Genomic DNA, 17076 nt, shown 5'->3' with positions numbered 1-17076 from the left:
AAAGGTAAACAAAAACTTCGTCATTTGTCAGGTTTGATGAAAATTAATCGGTGCGAAAGTCTTTGTTCTCGAAATACGTATACTTTATCAAAATAAATAAATTATACCGGATCATAGGTATATGGAGCCTATCGAAAAAAGGTCGAAAAATCAATGTTTCATAAACTGATCAATGTCCCCGAATTATATGTACATTTTGTGTATTTTTTTTATGGTTTATACATATACGAGGGTTGTCCCAAAATTCCGTAGACTGAGCTCATATTTTTTACAGAAAATAATATATCTTTATAAAATTTTCTGGGTAGATATAGTGTGTTGTTGCAGATAAATTACGAAGTTTTAACATGATCACTTAAAAACAATTTGAGTAACAAGAATTGAAGTGTTATGGTTCTCTAACACCCGTAGCAATCTCCGACGTCAAAAAAAGTTCAAATTTTGGGGGAAATACATTAATTACCAGAATCAAGTTCTTTTAATTAATCATAAAAATTATAAATATAAATGTGATATATCTTAATCATTATGATATGATTAAACATTAAAATATATGAACAAAGTTTGTGCATGTACATGTATGAAACAATATTATTTTGAAAACCATATGTTTCTACGGGTTTTTCATCTGCCCTCTTTGATGGAGTTGTACAGTGTTACTCTTGCCCGATTCTTTGCTCGCTTTTTTTTTTAAAATTAGTTTCCGTTCTTCACATACAGAAACCATTTCAGTCATTTTGATATTCTGAGGACCAGAAAACATTTCCATGTGTATCAAACATTTATAACATGCATTTTTGTAGGAGGGAATTCAGGATCAACACATTTGATCAAGTGCGCCGCCAGTGTCAACGCAGACGCCATTTTTCAACTAGTCAGATTTCAAAACGGTGGATATATCACATTACAAAATTCATATTCGTTAAACCATATACACCAAAATTTTAAAAAAGGTAGTTAAAAATACGATAATAATAATTTTGATTTCTATTACTGAGATTCTTAGTAGTAAATACTTTTTTGTGGGATTTTAAATATTATATACAGATTTTTAATTGCAACTTTTAGGTACTACGCCGCCTTCTTACACCAGACAATGAACTATTTTATTTAGATATGGTCAATCTGTGTAATTACTTAATATTTGTCTATAAATTTATTAGTTATTGTTGGTTTAACCTTTGTACAAAGTTTCATTAATTTATGACACCGGGTTCCTACAAAACTACGCTTGTCTACGGAATTTTGGGACAACCCTCTTATATATATGTATATCATTAGATCGAACGTACCTTTACAAAATCGACATCTGTTTCAATATCAAGTAATATATACTATATACTAAGTAATATGTCTACATTATTTTCAAATTCAAGCGGGAATATTATTTCCGATAATATTGCACAATTTTTTAGATGCTTTAAACATTTATTTCCTAAAGCTTTTCCACCTTCTGGATTTGATCGAATCTATCGAAACCACAATAGATTTTGACTGTTTAAAAACATAGATACATTTTTAGAATGGAGTATAAAGAGAAAATATTATACATTATTGCGACTGCCTTTTTTTTAATTAGATTTCTGTGTTCTGGTTTAATAATTAAACTCTAAAACTGGTCTCCTCATACAAGTCTTTTTTATATTTATAAATTTATCAAACGCTCAAAATTTCCAGAGAATAATGCTGTCTAGAAATGTTTTATATATCTTCTTTTTATCTCTACATAGCAATATGCAAGTTTAATGTGCTTTGAAGTTATTTTTTATAAAGAATTCGAACTTTCAGATTAAATTAAAAAAAAACTGTTACGTAACTTTGAGTGGCACATTGGAATTCACCATTTTATTAAATGCTCTTTTCATAAAATCAGCCTTGAATTTCTTTATTTCATCTAAGCAACCCTGGAAATTTGCTTCGTAGTTCGGGAGCACCTGTAGATTGTTATGTAAGATTAATAAATATGAGTGTCGTCATTTGTCTCATCGATTCCTTCGCCCTGTTTGAACTTGGGTGATGCTTTATTCGGCATGTTTGATTTGGTTGTCAAGATTATTCTCGGAACATATACATTTAGGCAAGACTGTAGAACATTAGGGTACTAGTGGACTTCATTTTCAAACCGGCCTTCACCGAATGCACTGCTTGGCCTTTGGTAACCCGGCATATCGCCGAAATAGATTTAAGTCTATTTTAATTTCTTAAAAAATCAATAAAAATCAATGTGAGGTCCATAATTTTTCTTTAAATTTTGAATCCCCTTTCGTCTTATTGTTTACGGGACACGGCAAAAAGTATGTGTAGCATTGTACTTTTTAGTTACAGCTGGTCACAGGACAATATACTACGGACAATATACTGTACGCTGATATACACTAGTATTAGTATGCAACATTTATTGGGTCGTGATTTTTTTTTTTTTTTTTTTTTTCGGATTAACGACAAAAAAAAAGGGAAATCAGAATTCTTGGAGGATACTTTAAAAACCGAGACGAAGTGTCATAAGGGGAACTGTCTTAATATTGACCCTCATTACTTATTACAGTGACCCATCAGATTCACATGTGACTCTATATCCATAGCAAATGTTAACTGCGTATTTGAAACATTCTGGCGAAGACGTAAAATCACTAATTTGAAGCTTTGAGCATAATTACAAGAACATTTTGGTAGAAAGGTCATATTTGGTTCAAAGGATTTTATGGGAAAGATGCCGTGGTTACTGCAAAAGATTTAAGAATGATATCGCTGTTATCAGGGGAACCTCCTAGATTTACAGGCAATGGGGCTATGTTAATATCAAAAGTGGGATTATAACCTTTGTTTCTCTTTAATTCTTTAATAAACAAAAATACAGTAACCTCGGTTGCATATCTCATAACGCTAAAATGTATATACTTATACAGAGATAATTTGTTAAGGAAATGTTCTTTAACCCAAAGGAAGCTTTTTCCAGACAGGAAAGGGGATTCCGGTCGAGGAGTTGTGATGCGTATATAGTGCTGAGTGGGGAGAGGCAGAGTATACTTTAAAATTACGACAGCAAATGAAAAATACTTTCACAGAAAGGGGGGGGGGAGCTAAAACTTTCAATACTAGTGTCTACATAAGATAAGGTAAGCTTTATTAATAATTCAGGGCCCATATGGACAGAAAGAGGGAACAAACATAAGAATATACATGTAAAGGGTCTAAAAAAAGGTGAAAAGGAGTATACATGTTTATATATATCTATATAAACATTTATATGTACCAGAATTTTTTTTCCAGGATGGGTCCATCCCAGTCAAAAAAAAATCTAACCCAAAAATTTCTCGACAATAAAAAAAAAACAAAAAAAAAAAAACAAAAACAAACAAACAAAAATTCCCTTACCAAACGTTTTAAATCCATAAAATTTCTAGACAAGCAAAATCAAAAAAAAAAAAAAAAAAAAAACAACAACAAAACAAACCTAAAATCCATTTCCAAAACGTGAAAATCACCGATTTCGTGGTGGTGATGGTGGGGTCCACGTTTTCTAAGGGGAGGGGGGGGGGGAGGGCGTGGTCCAAAGTCATTTTTTATTTGCTTCATACAATTGCTATATACAATGTACTTTGAATAACTCTGCAAATTCTAAGGGGGTCCGGACCCCCCTCTAGATCCTCGCACGATACATCTTTAAAGCTTAATGCTTAAGTAGAATATAAAAATCGCAATGTACATAAGCAGTAGAAACCAAAGCGCACATGAATTAAAAGAATTCAAATGTCATCTTCCTATATTAATCCCCCCCCTTTTTTGAAGGGGTGGGGCATGCATATCAAAGAAGTACATGTATTTCTCTCTAACATGTCACGAAATACTCCCTAAGCCCCTCCAATTTCTATACACGACCACAGTTCAAGTGCTGGATTTCATACGAGGAGACCATCCATGCGCCACTTTGCTTACTAGTTAAGCCACCCTTCTAGAATACCGACAAAGTGTGGATCTGAATTTCAACCACAGGATTTTCATTCTTTATAACAATGTTTTACTTTGTTGCTACTGAAGAAAACCACAGATTTCAATAAAGCTTACACCATTTAAAATTATGGCTCGAAATTATATACTGGCATACTATTTTAACAAATATTGGTTAAAGCGTGATTTATCTTTTTCTTTCTTTCTTTTTTTAATCTTTTTCTGTAAATTTTTTAATCCCTTTTGTGGTGTTGTAATAAAAAAATCATTAATTTACTTCTACAACAGGAGTGATTGCTTATCAACAGAAGACACATCTCTTTCTCTCTCTCTCTCTCTAATTTCAGAATCTAAATTTAGAACTGATGCTTTTATAAAAACCAATGAAAACTCGTGTACGATTCATTTCATCACGTGCTGCATCAAGAATTTTGGCGCCGAACTTGGTAATCTTGCATGATGCCGACGAAAGGAAAGAAATCGGGGAGTAAACCGGCAACTGTACGTCCACCAAAGCCGAAATCTACCGGAAAATCAGCACCAGACAAAAAGAAACGGACCAAGAAAAGGAAGGAATCCTTTAAAGTTTACATCTTCCGAGTAATGAGGCAAGTCCATCCCGAACTAACAATGTCGAACCGTGCCATGGGTATAATGAATTCGTTTGTGATCGATATATTTGAAAGAATTGCATCTGAAGCGTCCAAACTGGCCAAGTATAACCGCCGGCCAACCATGAACAGCCGTGACATCCAGACGGCTGTTCGTCTGCTACTTCCCGGGGAACTGTCCAAACACGCCGTGTCCGAGGGAACCAAAGCTGTCACAAAGTACACTAGCTCAGCTTAAACAACTTTTAACAAGAACAAGTGTTTTTTTTGTCGACGATTTCGTAATGCTCTTTTCACCTTTTTGTTTAACATGTCTGCATGCAGTACAATGTATTGCTGTGACAAAAAATGTTTCTTTGTTCAAAATTTGCTTGATTTTAACAAAAAATTAACATTGTCATTTTGGAGTGTTCATAAGTAAAAATAGAACCTGACTGAAGTTGTCTTAATACTTGATGTTTATTTGCTGATTAGTCAATGTGTATGAAGGGTAAAAACTAGAAAGTAATAGCTTCATGATTGTAATGCATATGAAATGAAAATTTTATGAAGGGGTGACTGACCTGATTGGAAGTTGTAAGAATTTGCAGCTAAAAGATGTGATCTGTCTACCTAGACTCAGTTCAGCAAAATGAAATTGATTTAAATGATTTTTAAGTAGCCTTCATATGGTCAGAAAGGGGGTTGGTGGTGAGCAAGTCTCTTTTTGATAATTTAATGAGAAATCTAGTCTAAAATGGGGGCATATGATATACATGTTTTAGCTCACCTGAGCCGAAGGCCCAGGTGAGCTTTTCTGATCAAAATGTATGTCGTGGGTGGTGGTGTTAACTTTTTACAATTTCATCTTCTCAAGAACCACTGGGCCAATTTCAACCAAACATGGCACAGAGTATCTTTGGGTAAAGGTGATTCAAGTTTGATCAGATGAAGGGCCACCACCTTTTCCAAGGGGAGATAAGAAAAGTAAAAATTGGGTGGAGTCATTTAAACACCTCAAGAACCACTGGGCCAGAAAAGATGAAACTTGTGTGAAAGCTTCCTGACAAAGCATAAATTCAAGTTTGTTCATATTATGACCCCCAGGGGTAGGATGGGGCCACTATGGGTGATAAAAGTTTTACATGGGTATATATAAGAAAAATCTTAAGAACAGCTAAGCTATGATCAGTCATATTTATTTGGAAGCATCATGAGGTAGTGTAGATTCAAGTTTGTTCAAATTATGACCCCAGGTGGGAGGATGGGCTACAATGGGCAATCAGAGTTTTACATAGGAATGCATTGGGAAAATCTCAAGAACAGCAAAGCCATTATCAGTCATGTTTATATGGAAGCATCCACAGTTAGTGTAAATTCAAGTTCATTCAAATCATGATCTCCAGGGGTAGGGTGGGACCACAATGGGCAATCAAGTTTTCCTTAAGAATATATAGGAAAAATCTTTTAAAATCCTCTCAAGAACAAAAGCCATGATCAGTCATATGGAAGCATAGACAGGTAGTGTATATTCAAGTTTGTTCAAATCGTGACCTCCAGGGTAGGGTGGGGCCACAATGGGCAATCAAAGTTTCACACAGAAAAAATGTAGGAAAAATCTTTCTCAAGAACAGCAAAGCCATTATCATTCATCTTTATAAGGATTCATCCACATAAAGTTTTACACAGGAAAAAGAATCTGCTGATGAAAAACAGGAATGGCCATAGTTACTCAGGTGAGCATTGTTGTGCCCCATGAGTCTCTTGTTTCTTTTAATTTAGTAAATGATTAAAGATGTCCAATATACTCTCGGTGGAGGAATCACTTAAGTGAAATGTTCAAATAAAGGGATATACTTCTTCAAGTGGAGATGCTCAATAAATGGGTTTGGGTCATTTAAAAATTCAAAATGAATCGTTTCAGATGCCCTTTGTCAAGCCTCTTTATTGTAATCCACTCATTCTCAAAAATTATTTCAACAAATTGTAAGTTTACAGAGGGTACGTGTATGTCAGCTTCTGGTGTTAGGCTTATGGTGAAGGATAAAACCAGAGACTTCAGAGCTTTTTATTCTGAAGTCTTTATCCTACTTTTATATATATATATCAACACAGATAATCTGTATCAGTATATTGACCAAAGAATGACCTTCCATTACGTTCTGTCAAATTTCATTTGTAAAGCCTGCTTTGCTGGTGAATTTTCCAAGAGTTAACACCTGGCCTGTTGCCCGAAAAAACAAAGGTAATCAAAGATTACAGAGCTTACCTCAACAAATGTTATCTTGAAGATAGGCAAAGTCCCAAAGGCAAATGATCTAGTAGTGTGCATCCCTAGAGGCAACATTTATACAATTTTGGTTCAGGTAGGGTTTGCAGTTACTTGGGAATGGACTTATCCTAAAAACTTAAACTGGTCACTCATCTAGAAAATGCAGGTCAGATCTAGCATACAAAACAAGTCTGTTAAGTGTGCATCCATTGATGCATCATCCATACATGTTTGGTCTAGGTAGGCCTTATAGTCACTTGGGGAATGGACCTACTTAAAACACTTTAACCTGGTCAGTCATCTGGAAAGTGTACTTCACATCCAGCATCTGAAGGAAGTCTGGTAGCACACTGCATCCCTAGATGTATCATCAATGCAAGTTTGCTCTGTATCTTCATCAATGTAAGGTTGATCAGCATAGGACTTATAGTTACTTGAGAATTAACCTGCTCCAAAAACTTTAACCTGGTTGCTTATCTGGAAAATGTAGGTCAAATCCAGCATCTGAAGCAAGTCTAGTGGTGTGTATCCTTATATGTATAATCCATGTAAGTTTAGCCAACAGAGGGCTTAAAGTTACTTTAGAATGAACCTACTCAGATCCAGCAAGTCTGGTAATGTGCATCCTTAGATGTATCATCCATGCAAGTCTGGTCAATATATGGCTTATAGTCACTTGGAAATGAGACCTGCTCCAAAAACTTTAACCTCTCCAAATACATTAACCTGCTCATTCTTTGACTGAAAATGCAGCATCTGAAAGCTGAACTGATACACTAAAACATACTAAAAGCATTGTCCATGCATCTCTGATCAATAAAGGGCATAGAAGTACTTGAAAAGAAATCTGCTCCAAAAACTAACTTGGGACATGGATGCCGACACCGAGGGTATTACATAAGCTCCCCCAGCTTCATTGAAGTGAGCTAAAAATCTTTGATCTGAATTGAAGATTGCACTGTTGCCCCAATTGGGAGAAAGGAGGGGAAAAAATTTGCTTGTAAAAGAAAGAAATGGCAAATGGTAACCTAGCCAAATAAAAGTAAAGATTTTTTGGGGATATATATGATAAAAAACTGCCCTTTGATTTCGTTTGCAACTTTCAAAGCCAGCAATTTGTAATTCTACAAGTATTTCATTAAAGCAAAGTCATGTTTGTAATTCTACATGTATTACATTAAAGTCATATTTGTTATTCTACATGCATTACATTAAAGTCATGTTTTGCATTCTGCATGAACTTTACAAATCCAATACTATAAATATTTTTGAAAAATTTAAAAAAAAAAAACATATTGCATCATTTTTTCTGTGTAGAAAGTGATAGGGTGCTAGCCTACCAATCAGATGAAGATATAACAAAGAGTGATTGGTCTCATAAATTCTGTAATCAATGCAAATCATGAACTGGGAAAAAACACGGACCTCTAGAAATGTTAGAGGTGGATTTTTAAAAGATAGCAGTTATTTTAATGTGATAATGTAAAACGTACAATTAATATTACAGTCAGAGATTGCATTACAATAACCAAACAATGCACTCGCCATAAATTAGGCTGCTTTATTGCAGTTCAATATTGTTAATATATACATGTACATATTTATATTTCTAATAATTAGAATTTGCATGATCTTAGTTATTATAAACAAAAATAAACAATGATACATTTCAACCTTGGTAAAATGTAAAATATTGTGGAACATAACATATACCTTTTTACTGGTAAATTGATTAAAGTCTTTTTACTATTGATCTTATTTAATTTAAAACAGAGATGAATTGTGAAAAAAATGGAAAATGTACAGAGAGGTAAACCACATACCCGACCTTACAAATAGACAATTGTAAAAATATTACTTCATTTTAGTCACTCATTATTAAATTAAAAAATTAAGACAAGCAACATTACCATGAGCTTACAATTCAAAGAAACACAACTCTTTTTTTTACCCCACTTTCTGGTACATTCTAAGAAGTTAATTAAAGTTTGATTGAATAATTGAAATATTTTTACATTGATACATTAAATTGGGGACATAAAATAAATGTACACAAAATAGATTTTTGAACCAAAATTACAAAACAAAACTTTCTCTACTTACGATATACTAGTATTATAAGAAATTAATTGTGAGTTGTAGTTATTCAAATGAATATTCAAGAATCTCTGCAGAAGTGTACGAGTACAGTGTTACACTGTTCTACATGCTTCTCAGTGTAAATATCTAACTTCTATATCATTACCCTCATTTTTGTACATGTATAGAAATTCAACAGCTTCAAAATTAATTACAGTCTAAAAGTAGCTTACAATGTCACTTGCTATGACAAAGGCAATGCTGCATCAAATCTATTTTTACTTGTGACCCAAATATAAACTATAGGAACTGTGAGCAAAATTATATCACCTGCTGATATATTTTTAAAGTGCTATTACACATTTCTCTAAAAGTGACCTTGAACTTGCCAAAATAACCTTGGTTTAAGAAAATAAACCCTCTGGTAGTAAGTAACCTGTGTAGGAAGTTTGAACTTCCAGTCTTCCTCCATTAGAAAATTAAAGACAAGACATGAATTTTACACCTTTTCTGCCAGTGACCTTAAACTTGATCAAATTACCTTTGGTCAAGATCATGACACACCCCCAGCTCATAAGCAATCTTTGTGCTAAGTATAAGCTTTCAATGTTTCTCTGTAACAAGATATGGTCAGGACAGGAGTTATATACACATTTAAAAAAAGACCTTGAACTTGACCAAGTGACTTTGCATCAGGGTCATGACACACTTTTACGTCATAAGATCAAGAGCAATCTTTGAATGGGGTATGTACATTCAATGTTTCTCCATGAGACAGTTATGGACTGGACAGAATTGCAAGGACAGACAGACAACATACTGATATTCCTATATACCCTTAAAATTTCTTTTTTTTGGGGGGGGGGGGGGATAAAATAATCCCAAATCTTAACACATTGTTGTATACTATTGCATTATTTCCAGTAAAGTTATACCTTCAAATAATTTGCAAAAAATACACAATCATTTGTTTTATTTTGATAAGTTATAATGCAGTTTGTATGCCATTAAAAATAATAAAATAATCTGCAGGGGAAAAATGTATATATTCCAGATGCTCAAATCAAACTACTTAGTGTGGTACAGATAAATTATGGTTCAAAAGTCATTCTAGAAGCATGTCATATTATTAATATATATCTGTCTTATTCAACAAATTTGTACAGAATGTTATGTATAGGATGCTAACAAAGTTTGAAAACAATGACAAAATATAGCATCACAATATGCAAACAGAAATAGAAACCAAACAACAAACCTAAACATAACCTTCCCCCAAAGTTACGGATTACAGATGCAAAAATATTTGTGGGGTTAGTTTTGATACCTGAACTTGATATAATTCATGGAATTAATAATGAAGTTTAACATTATTTTGTATAATTTCTGGATAAAATTTTATGAGGAATTTCACTATTTAGTTGAAATAATCATTACATACATGTAAATTCATTTCAGTGTCATAATACATGATTGAACTGCTAAGTATTTACTAACTACTAGTAAAATAAAGTTGACATGAATCCAGCATGATTAAATTGTTCTCAGACTTTGCTGGCTGAATTGTTTGATGACTTTAATTATCATCTTTGTCATTATGTTTACGATATACACGTTTATTCTTTTTCGTTCTGTTTTTGAAGCGTTTGAATTCTGTCCAGTTCTGTCGTCTTTCTTCCTCCTCGCCATTTCCCTCATTGTCATGACTACAACCTGGTTGCTGGTTGTCAAAACAATGATCACTGACATTGTCTTTTGGTTCTTGATTTGACACGTGAGAGTTTAATTTTTCACTAAGAAGTATTTCTGTTTCCGTTCCATTTTCCACACAGGAGCTGTGAGCGGAATTGTTTTTATTGTTGTGGGATAAAAATGGACCAAACTCTGGATTTCCCTTAGATGTGGAAGGCTCTGAATGACAATTCACTGAAGCAGATGTTAATTCATTTTCTTCACAACTCTCCTCTTCTGTTTGAAGGACACTTTGTCGAAGCTGTCGTAATCTTTGTAATTGTAAGTGTCTCCTCTGTCTTTGAGCAGCAATGATATTGTCTGGGTGACCAGACAAGCTTTCACTTAGATGCTGTTCATTATCACTTGAGTCTGAAGAGTCAATCTGTGTTTTCTTTCGTTTGGGCAATTTACCATTCTGTATTCTTTTTTTCATTTCAGTTCTCTTTTGAGCAATGAGTTCGGAAATGCTTCGCCTTGAATTCTGGTTTTCATTATTATTACCATTTTCACCAGACAGAGCATTCAAGAGTCTGTTGGCAGGGTTTCTATCTGTGGCTTGGGCAGCCATGACACTTGCAAATGCCAGAGTGAAAGGGCTAAAAGCGGGATCATCGATACTGTCTGTGTCACTATCTAGGTCACGTCTCTCTGGCGAAGATCCATCATGCCTGACTACATTTACCTCATCCTCAGAGGTGTCTGAAATATCTGATCTAGACAACTGCATTATTCTCTCATATATTTCTTCTTCTCCACTTGACATTTCTGGATCAGAGCTGTTACCCTCCAGCTCTCGCTGAACCAAGGAATCAAAGAATGCAATCATACGTGGATCCTCTTCCACTGATTGGTTAGAATAGTCATGTGACATGAATTGTCCACTATTCAGAATGAGATTTATATACTCTTCATGACTGTACACTGGACGTTCTTTAATGCTTTTATTAGTCATTTCCAAAGTGTTCGGAAGGGGATAAGTGCTCCACACCTTCAATGTAAACAAAATGAAGACAACTTCAAGAAAATGACTATGAGAACAAAATAAATCAAAGATTACATAATTTACAATGACATAATGTAGAAGCACTTTTTCTGCCTCCAGCAAGATAGAATGTAGCAACAGCCAACATTGCTTGAGAAGGGCAATATTCAAAAAATGTTGACTGTGCAGAATTTATGCATGCAAAGTTCACTGTTATGTGTATTTGTATAAAACATTCAGTATAATATGATAAATACTGCACACAGTAGAGGGTAACCTTGACCCCCCCCCCCTCGAAAACCTCAGCTGTGCCTCAATCAACAATGGTTTCCTGGGGTGAACATTTTCAATGTTACCCTCTACTACATGCAATACTGGTATTTATACAATGGATCTGCCTAAAATTTTTAATCTGAGATGCAGATGATGGAATGGACACTAATAATGGAGCATAGAAAGCCTCCACCCAACACACACACACCCCAACTTTGCTGAGCTGAGCTAAAAGTACGGTAATGGCTTTTGATAGTTTTGTCTGTCATAAAAATTAATTTTACAGTATGCTTCATCTTAGGGATTAACTCTGACCAATTATTCATATTGAGGCCAGAAATCAATTCCCCTATCCTCTAAAATAAGGTATTTTGCCTGCATGATATGCCTCGGAAGAGCAAAATCACACCCATCTTTATATGCCATTTTTGCTATGAAGATAAACTAAACACTTAAATCAGATCTTTTCATTTACTTAATGCTAGCTAGTAGTTTACTGATGTAAAAACTTACCTTGATCATTTTTTCAACTCCAGAAGAAATAATAATGTGATTGTCAGGGTTGAAGCGAACCTGATTCACAATAGACCTGTGACCATGAAGGATCATGTAAGCATCATTCACATAGCGTCCTAAAGAAATGTACAACAAATACCAGTTCAAAAATGTTTACATACATCATTCAAATAGCATCCTGAAACAAAATGTTCAACAAATACCAGTACACATGTTTTACATTCATTTAGAGTGTCCTGACAATAATAAATACCTGTACCAATGTTTACACCCATCATTTACAAGCTGTCCTAATGATATTCAACAAGTACTAGTATATGTGTTTACATAAAAACCATTTACATAGCATCCTTATCAATGATCAACAAATACCAGTACAAATATTTACATGAACCATATACATGTATGTAGCATCCTGAAAAGACGAACTAAGTATTTTGCATCCAATTTTACTTCACATTTCAAGTAAAGATCACCTTTATTTTTTTTTTCATATCACATGTGGTCATCTGTATGTTGAGCACTTGTACAGTGCTCACTTGTGCACAGTGCTCACTTGTGCACAGTGCTCACTTGTGTACAGTGCACACTTGTGCACAGAGGGCTCACTTGTGAATAGGGCTCACTTGTGTACAGGGCTCAAGTAAAACTTGGAGTGACTTACTGTGTACTCTGATTATTTTATTAATTCAATACACTTAATACTACAATCGACAAAAAATTTACGCATTATAGTATTATGTGATGAACTTACTTGATGACAAATCCTCTGGAATTTTCCACATGTATAACTGAAAGTCATCTGATCCAGACAGTATATACTGAAAAAGACAAAATATTTCAGGTATATTTTATAACATAAGCATCCTCCTATCACATAAGTCTATTTAGGTAACATCTTAAATACTGTTAATATTATAAATCTTAATATCAGGAAAAGTTCAAATCTAACAAAATGTGTTTGTAGAACATAGATGCTCCCAAGTGTGGCCCAGTTGCGTTATGGCAAAATTTTCTACTCCTAATCCCTCTGACCTTGAACTTGTCTATATGACCTTGGCTCACATTCATAAAATGTAGTAGTCAAAAACTACTTTTGTTTACCCGGTATTTTAAAAGTTATGAGCAAGTTTACAAAATGCAGATAGAAACAGAGACATGCCATAAACAATATGCTTTCAGTCTTTGACCTTTGGGGCACTAAAGCTGAACTAAAAACAGAATTTATACATAAAATATGTATCAAATTTGTACCTGATCTTTGTCACCAGCAAAACAGCAGCTTTTCATTGTGCAGGAATTGAAATACCCAGCATGGTCAAACTCACATATTGGTTTGCTGCTGTGGATGTTGTATAGAATTGGTGGAAGTCGACGGCGCAGTGCAAGGATCCGGTCACCCGTGTTATTTATCCTTACACTGTTAGCACTCTGCTGAGCAACACCACTTCCGTATTTCAATAAACAACTAATAAAGAAATGAAAGAAAATGATATATTAAGAAACAAGGGTGCACAGTAATTTTTTCCCTAGAATTATCTTTTATTACAGCATATACATATACATTTAATTGACAATCTCATTGAACTACTGGTGTATTGTTTCTCTAAAATCAATATATTTTGTCCTTATATTTCCTTAATTTTATTTAGCACCTAAAATGCATAAAACTAGAGGAATTTATTTCTGGTTATTGAAATTAAGAATAAAGATGGATTATGATTAATATTTATCATATCAATTAGGCATCAATAATTATTTTACAAAATATTTATTGAAAGCCTAGAAACTAGCCAAGAACTGAATTTTCTACACAGCATAATATAAAATATGGATATTTCTAGATTTTACCACTACATATACATGTATGAGAGTGTGAAGGAGAATAGTTATAAGTAGATTAACAACTGTTACATAACAAATTTTTCTTCATTTAATTTTCTGTTTCACCTTTAAATGATAGATTTAAAAAAAAAATTCTCTTTTTTTCATACTGTACTAGAATATGTCATCATTTGCCTAAAAAGAAATAAATTTGTTACATAGAAGTGCCATCACAATTTTCCTACCTCTTAGGTTTCCTGACGTCCCATAATCCCAGTCCTTCTTTGGCATTGGCTGTTGCTAGGAGACGGGGCTCCACTGGATTGAACATCACAGCATGCATGGAAGAAGTGTAACTTGCCAGACAAATGGCATCTGCTAAAATTAAATTCAAAGAAAGTAAAGCTATACTGATAATACAAACTTTGTACATGAACCAAATGATGAGGATATAATTAAGAATAAAAACCCTGGGGTATTCATAGATACAGTTGCATTTACATCCAAGGTTTATGATGGTGCAAAAGTTAAAATATAGCAAACATGCTGAGTAGTTGAAATACCTGTCATCTGAGCCAATTTTTCCCTTCAAGCTTGTCTTACAAAATTAATACTTGTGTTCAAATCCCCCACTCCTCCCCCAAAATATTAAAATAACAATTTGAAGGTCTGGCACCCAAATACAAGCCCGGCATTAGATATTTTAAGAAGTTTCTTCATAAATCAAGTAATAACTGGAATGATATAATTTTCACTGAAAAGGTTAGAATTGTGTTAGTTTGCATCAATACCTGTTGCTGGAGGCTCTCTGATGTCATAAACCAGAATCTTGCCATCATCACATGCTGTGGCAAACACGTTCCCATTCTCTGGGTTTACAGATATACCATACACAGCATCCTCATGTAAAAACACATCCAGAGTCTCTCCTCTAAAGTAGATTCAAAATTGTATCATCTTCACTAAGTGTCTCAATCCTTTTATAAAGTGTTAAAGTATAAGTTCTATAAATTAATGGTACAAAATTTTCTTACATGATTAAAAAAAAATCCTGCTTTCAGGAAGCATTTATTTACTTCTTTCATTATACATCTTTCAATGGTCAGCAAAATAAAACCCTTTGAAAAGTTCAAATACCTCTGTTATTTTCAAATGTTATTTTTATAATGACATATAAACACAAGAACTTACGTTTGTAAATCATGGACAATCACTTGCTCATCATTTCCTGAAAATGAAAAATATTGTTGAATACCAAGACCACTACTTGTATATGTTTAACATGAAACTTTTTACATGTCTGTTTTATGTTATTATTGTACATGACTGTATGCTGACATGGTAATTGTCAATAAAGTGAATTGAATTGAAAATTGTAAATATTGACATCTTTCAACTTCAAACCGTGGGAAAATGCTTAAGTGTTTAAAAAAATAACTTTCTGACATTGATTCTCACTTACAACAGAGTAATCAAAATGAAACAATAAAATTTAAAAATAAAATGAGGATAAAAATATGTGTTGATTATAACCTTTCAGACCCCTTCAGAAATCTAAGCTTCCATAATTTTTTCTCTATGTTCATAGTTTATTGATATCTTTATCAATGATATATACTCTTAGAAAATTTAAAGGTATGTGTTTATGATTGCAAATGTTTTATAACCTACCTCCAGAGAATACTTTTGTATTTTCTGTATCAAAGGCCAGACAGAAGATGTTGCTGGTATGTTCTCCCTTTAGTGACCAGGGTTTGGATATATCTGACAATGCTTTCTCTACATTCCATATCAAAACTCTGCGGTCATCTCCACCTGACAGTAGCATAAAACAAATAATTATTCACACTTGGTTTAAAATAGTTAAGTAAAGAAGACAACTGATATTGAGAACAATTAGGAAAGAGGTAAAAAGTTGCATAAAAATGAGGAAAGCAGGGATTAAGGAGAAATGTGAACAATTTGGTTAATTAGATTGGGGTGGATAGTCTGAAATTAAACTACTGGTAGAGTGTACTCCAAACTTCCATCCTGCACAATATATTAGGCCTATATTGTTTTAAAATTATAATTAATGGAAGTGACCTAAGTACAGAGGAAACAATTTGAAAACACCTAAAATTTATCATGACAAGATAATAAAATGATTTAAAAGTATATTTCATGATATTCCTATACATAATTTTACTAAGATTATGAAAGTTAAAAGGTTCGAAACATGTCATGGGCTCATGGTCCTATCCCTTTGCAGAATTTTTACATACGGTCTAGATGTAATGGGCAGAAAATCATTGTTTACAATAAAAACATTTTATTAATATTAAATTTTCTATTGTTATAAAAAATATTTAAACAGTGTTAAAAGGACATGCCTGATGCGATCAGTTCTCCACCTTGGTGAGAAAATTCAATTGCATTTACGCATCCAAAATGTTCCTTCAAATCTTTGAAGAAGAGGGTTTTGGTGCCTGATAGTCTGTCCCATATTATTTTTCTACTATTCACGTCTTCAGAAACACTCCTATCATTCAAGACATTTAGAATATTCCTTTGTCGATGTCTTCGATACATATTGGGTGATTCTAGTGAAAGAATAGAGATGTCTGTCAGCCTGTCATTTCCGATGGTGTATTGGAGTTCTTTCCCTTGAAATGTGACCATTCCCTTAACCATATTCTATCCAACTAATTCATCATTCAAAACTTATAAGTTAATATGTAAAACTATTAATTGTGTCTATTAAGAAATAATATTCATAAATGTAAAAAAAAAAAAACATTGATTTTTTATTAGTGCAGATAACAACTCATTTTGATTCGGGATCGGAGTACGTTCCATGACTCTTTAATGTCAGAAAA

The 17076-nt window shown here is 33.6% G+C and overlaps 2 protein-coding genes across 3 annotated transcripts; one reads left to right on the top strand and one right to left on the bottom strand.

Moving 5' to 3' along the window:
• Positions 1-4392: 4392 nt before the first annotated feature.
• On the top strand, positions 4393-4993 carry LOC133182935 (late histone H2B.L4-like). Its single transcript, XM_061317816.1, has one exon. It carries the CDS (start codon positions 4405-4407, stop codon positions 4795-4797), a length of 393 nt encoding a protein of 130 aa, XP_061173800.1. The 5' UTR covers positions 4393-4404; the 3' UTR covers positions 4798-4993.
• Positions 4994-7964: 2971 nt separating this feature from the next.
• On the bottom strand, positions 7965-16874 carry LOC133182933 (DDB1- and CUL4-associated factor 5-like). Of its 2 annotated transcripts, none has more exons than XM_061317814.1 (9): positions 16591-16874; positions 15890-16033; positions 15410-15446; positions 15010-15149; positions 14464-14593; positions 13649-13862; positions 13149-13215; positions 12392-12510; positions 7965-11611 (listed from the first exon to the last, which is right to left on the bottom strand). In XM_061317814.1, the coding sequence occupies exons 1-9, from the start codon at positions 16787-16789 to the stop codon at positions 10466-10468; spliced, it is 2196 nt and encodes a 731-aa protein (XP_061173798.1). In that variant the 5' UTR covers positions 16790-16874; the 3' UTR covers positions 7965-10465. The 2 variants fall into 2 exon arrangements, with proteins under 2 accessions (XP_061173798.1, XP_061173797.1); XM_061317813.1 differs by having other exon boundaries at positions 7967-11611; positions 14464-14596; positions 16591-16873.
• Between the last annotated feature and the right edge of the window lie 202 nt (positions 16875-17076).

Source organism: Saccostrea echinata, unplaced genomic scaffold (assembly GCF_033153115.1).
Source record: "Saccostrea echinata isolate AGI-Se365-2 ecotype Australia unplaced genomic scaffold, CSIRO_AGI_Sech_v1 ptg000009l, whole genome shotgun sequence".
Taxonomy (NCBI): Eukaryota; Metazoa; Mollusca; class Bivalvia; order Ostreida; family Ostreidae; genus Saccostrea; species Saccostrea echinata.
This window is presented reverse-complemented; position numbering and strand designations above follow the sequence as displayed.

Coding starts and splice junctions, on each gene's coding strand:
- LOC133182935 (XM_061317816.1), top strand. CDS start 4,405: ATGATGCCGACGAAAGGAAAGAAATCGGGGAGTAAACCGGCAACTGTA.
- LOC133182933 (XM_061317813.1), bottom strand. CDS start 16,789: ATGTATCGAAGACATCGACAAAGGAATATTCTAAATGTCTTGAATGAT. Junction 16,034..16,590: donor TGGAGAACTGATCGCATCAG/GCATGTCCTTTT, acceptor TGCTACTGTCAG/GTGGAGATGACCGCAGAGTT. Junction 12,511..13,148: donor TCCAGAGGATTTGTCATCAA/GTAAGTTCATCA, acceptor ACATTTCTTTAG/GACGCTATGTGAATGATGCT.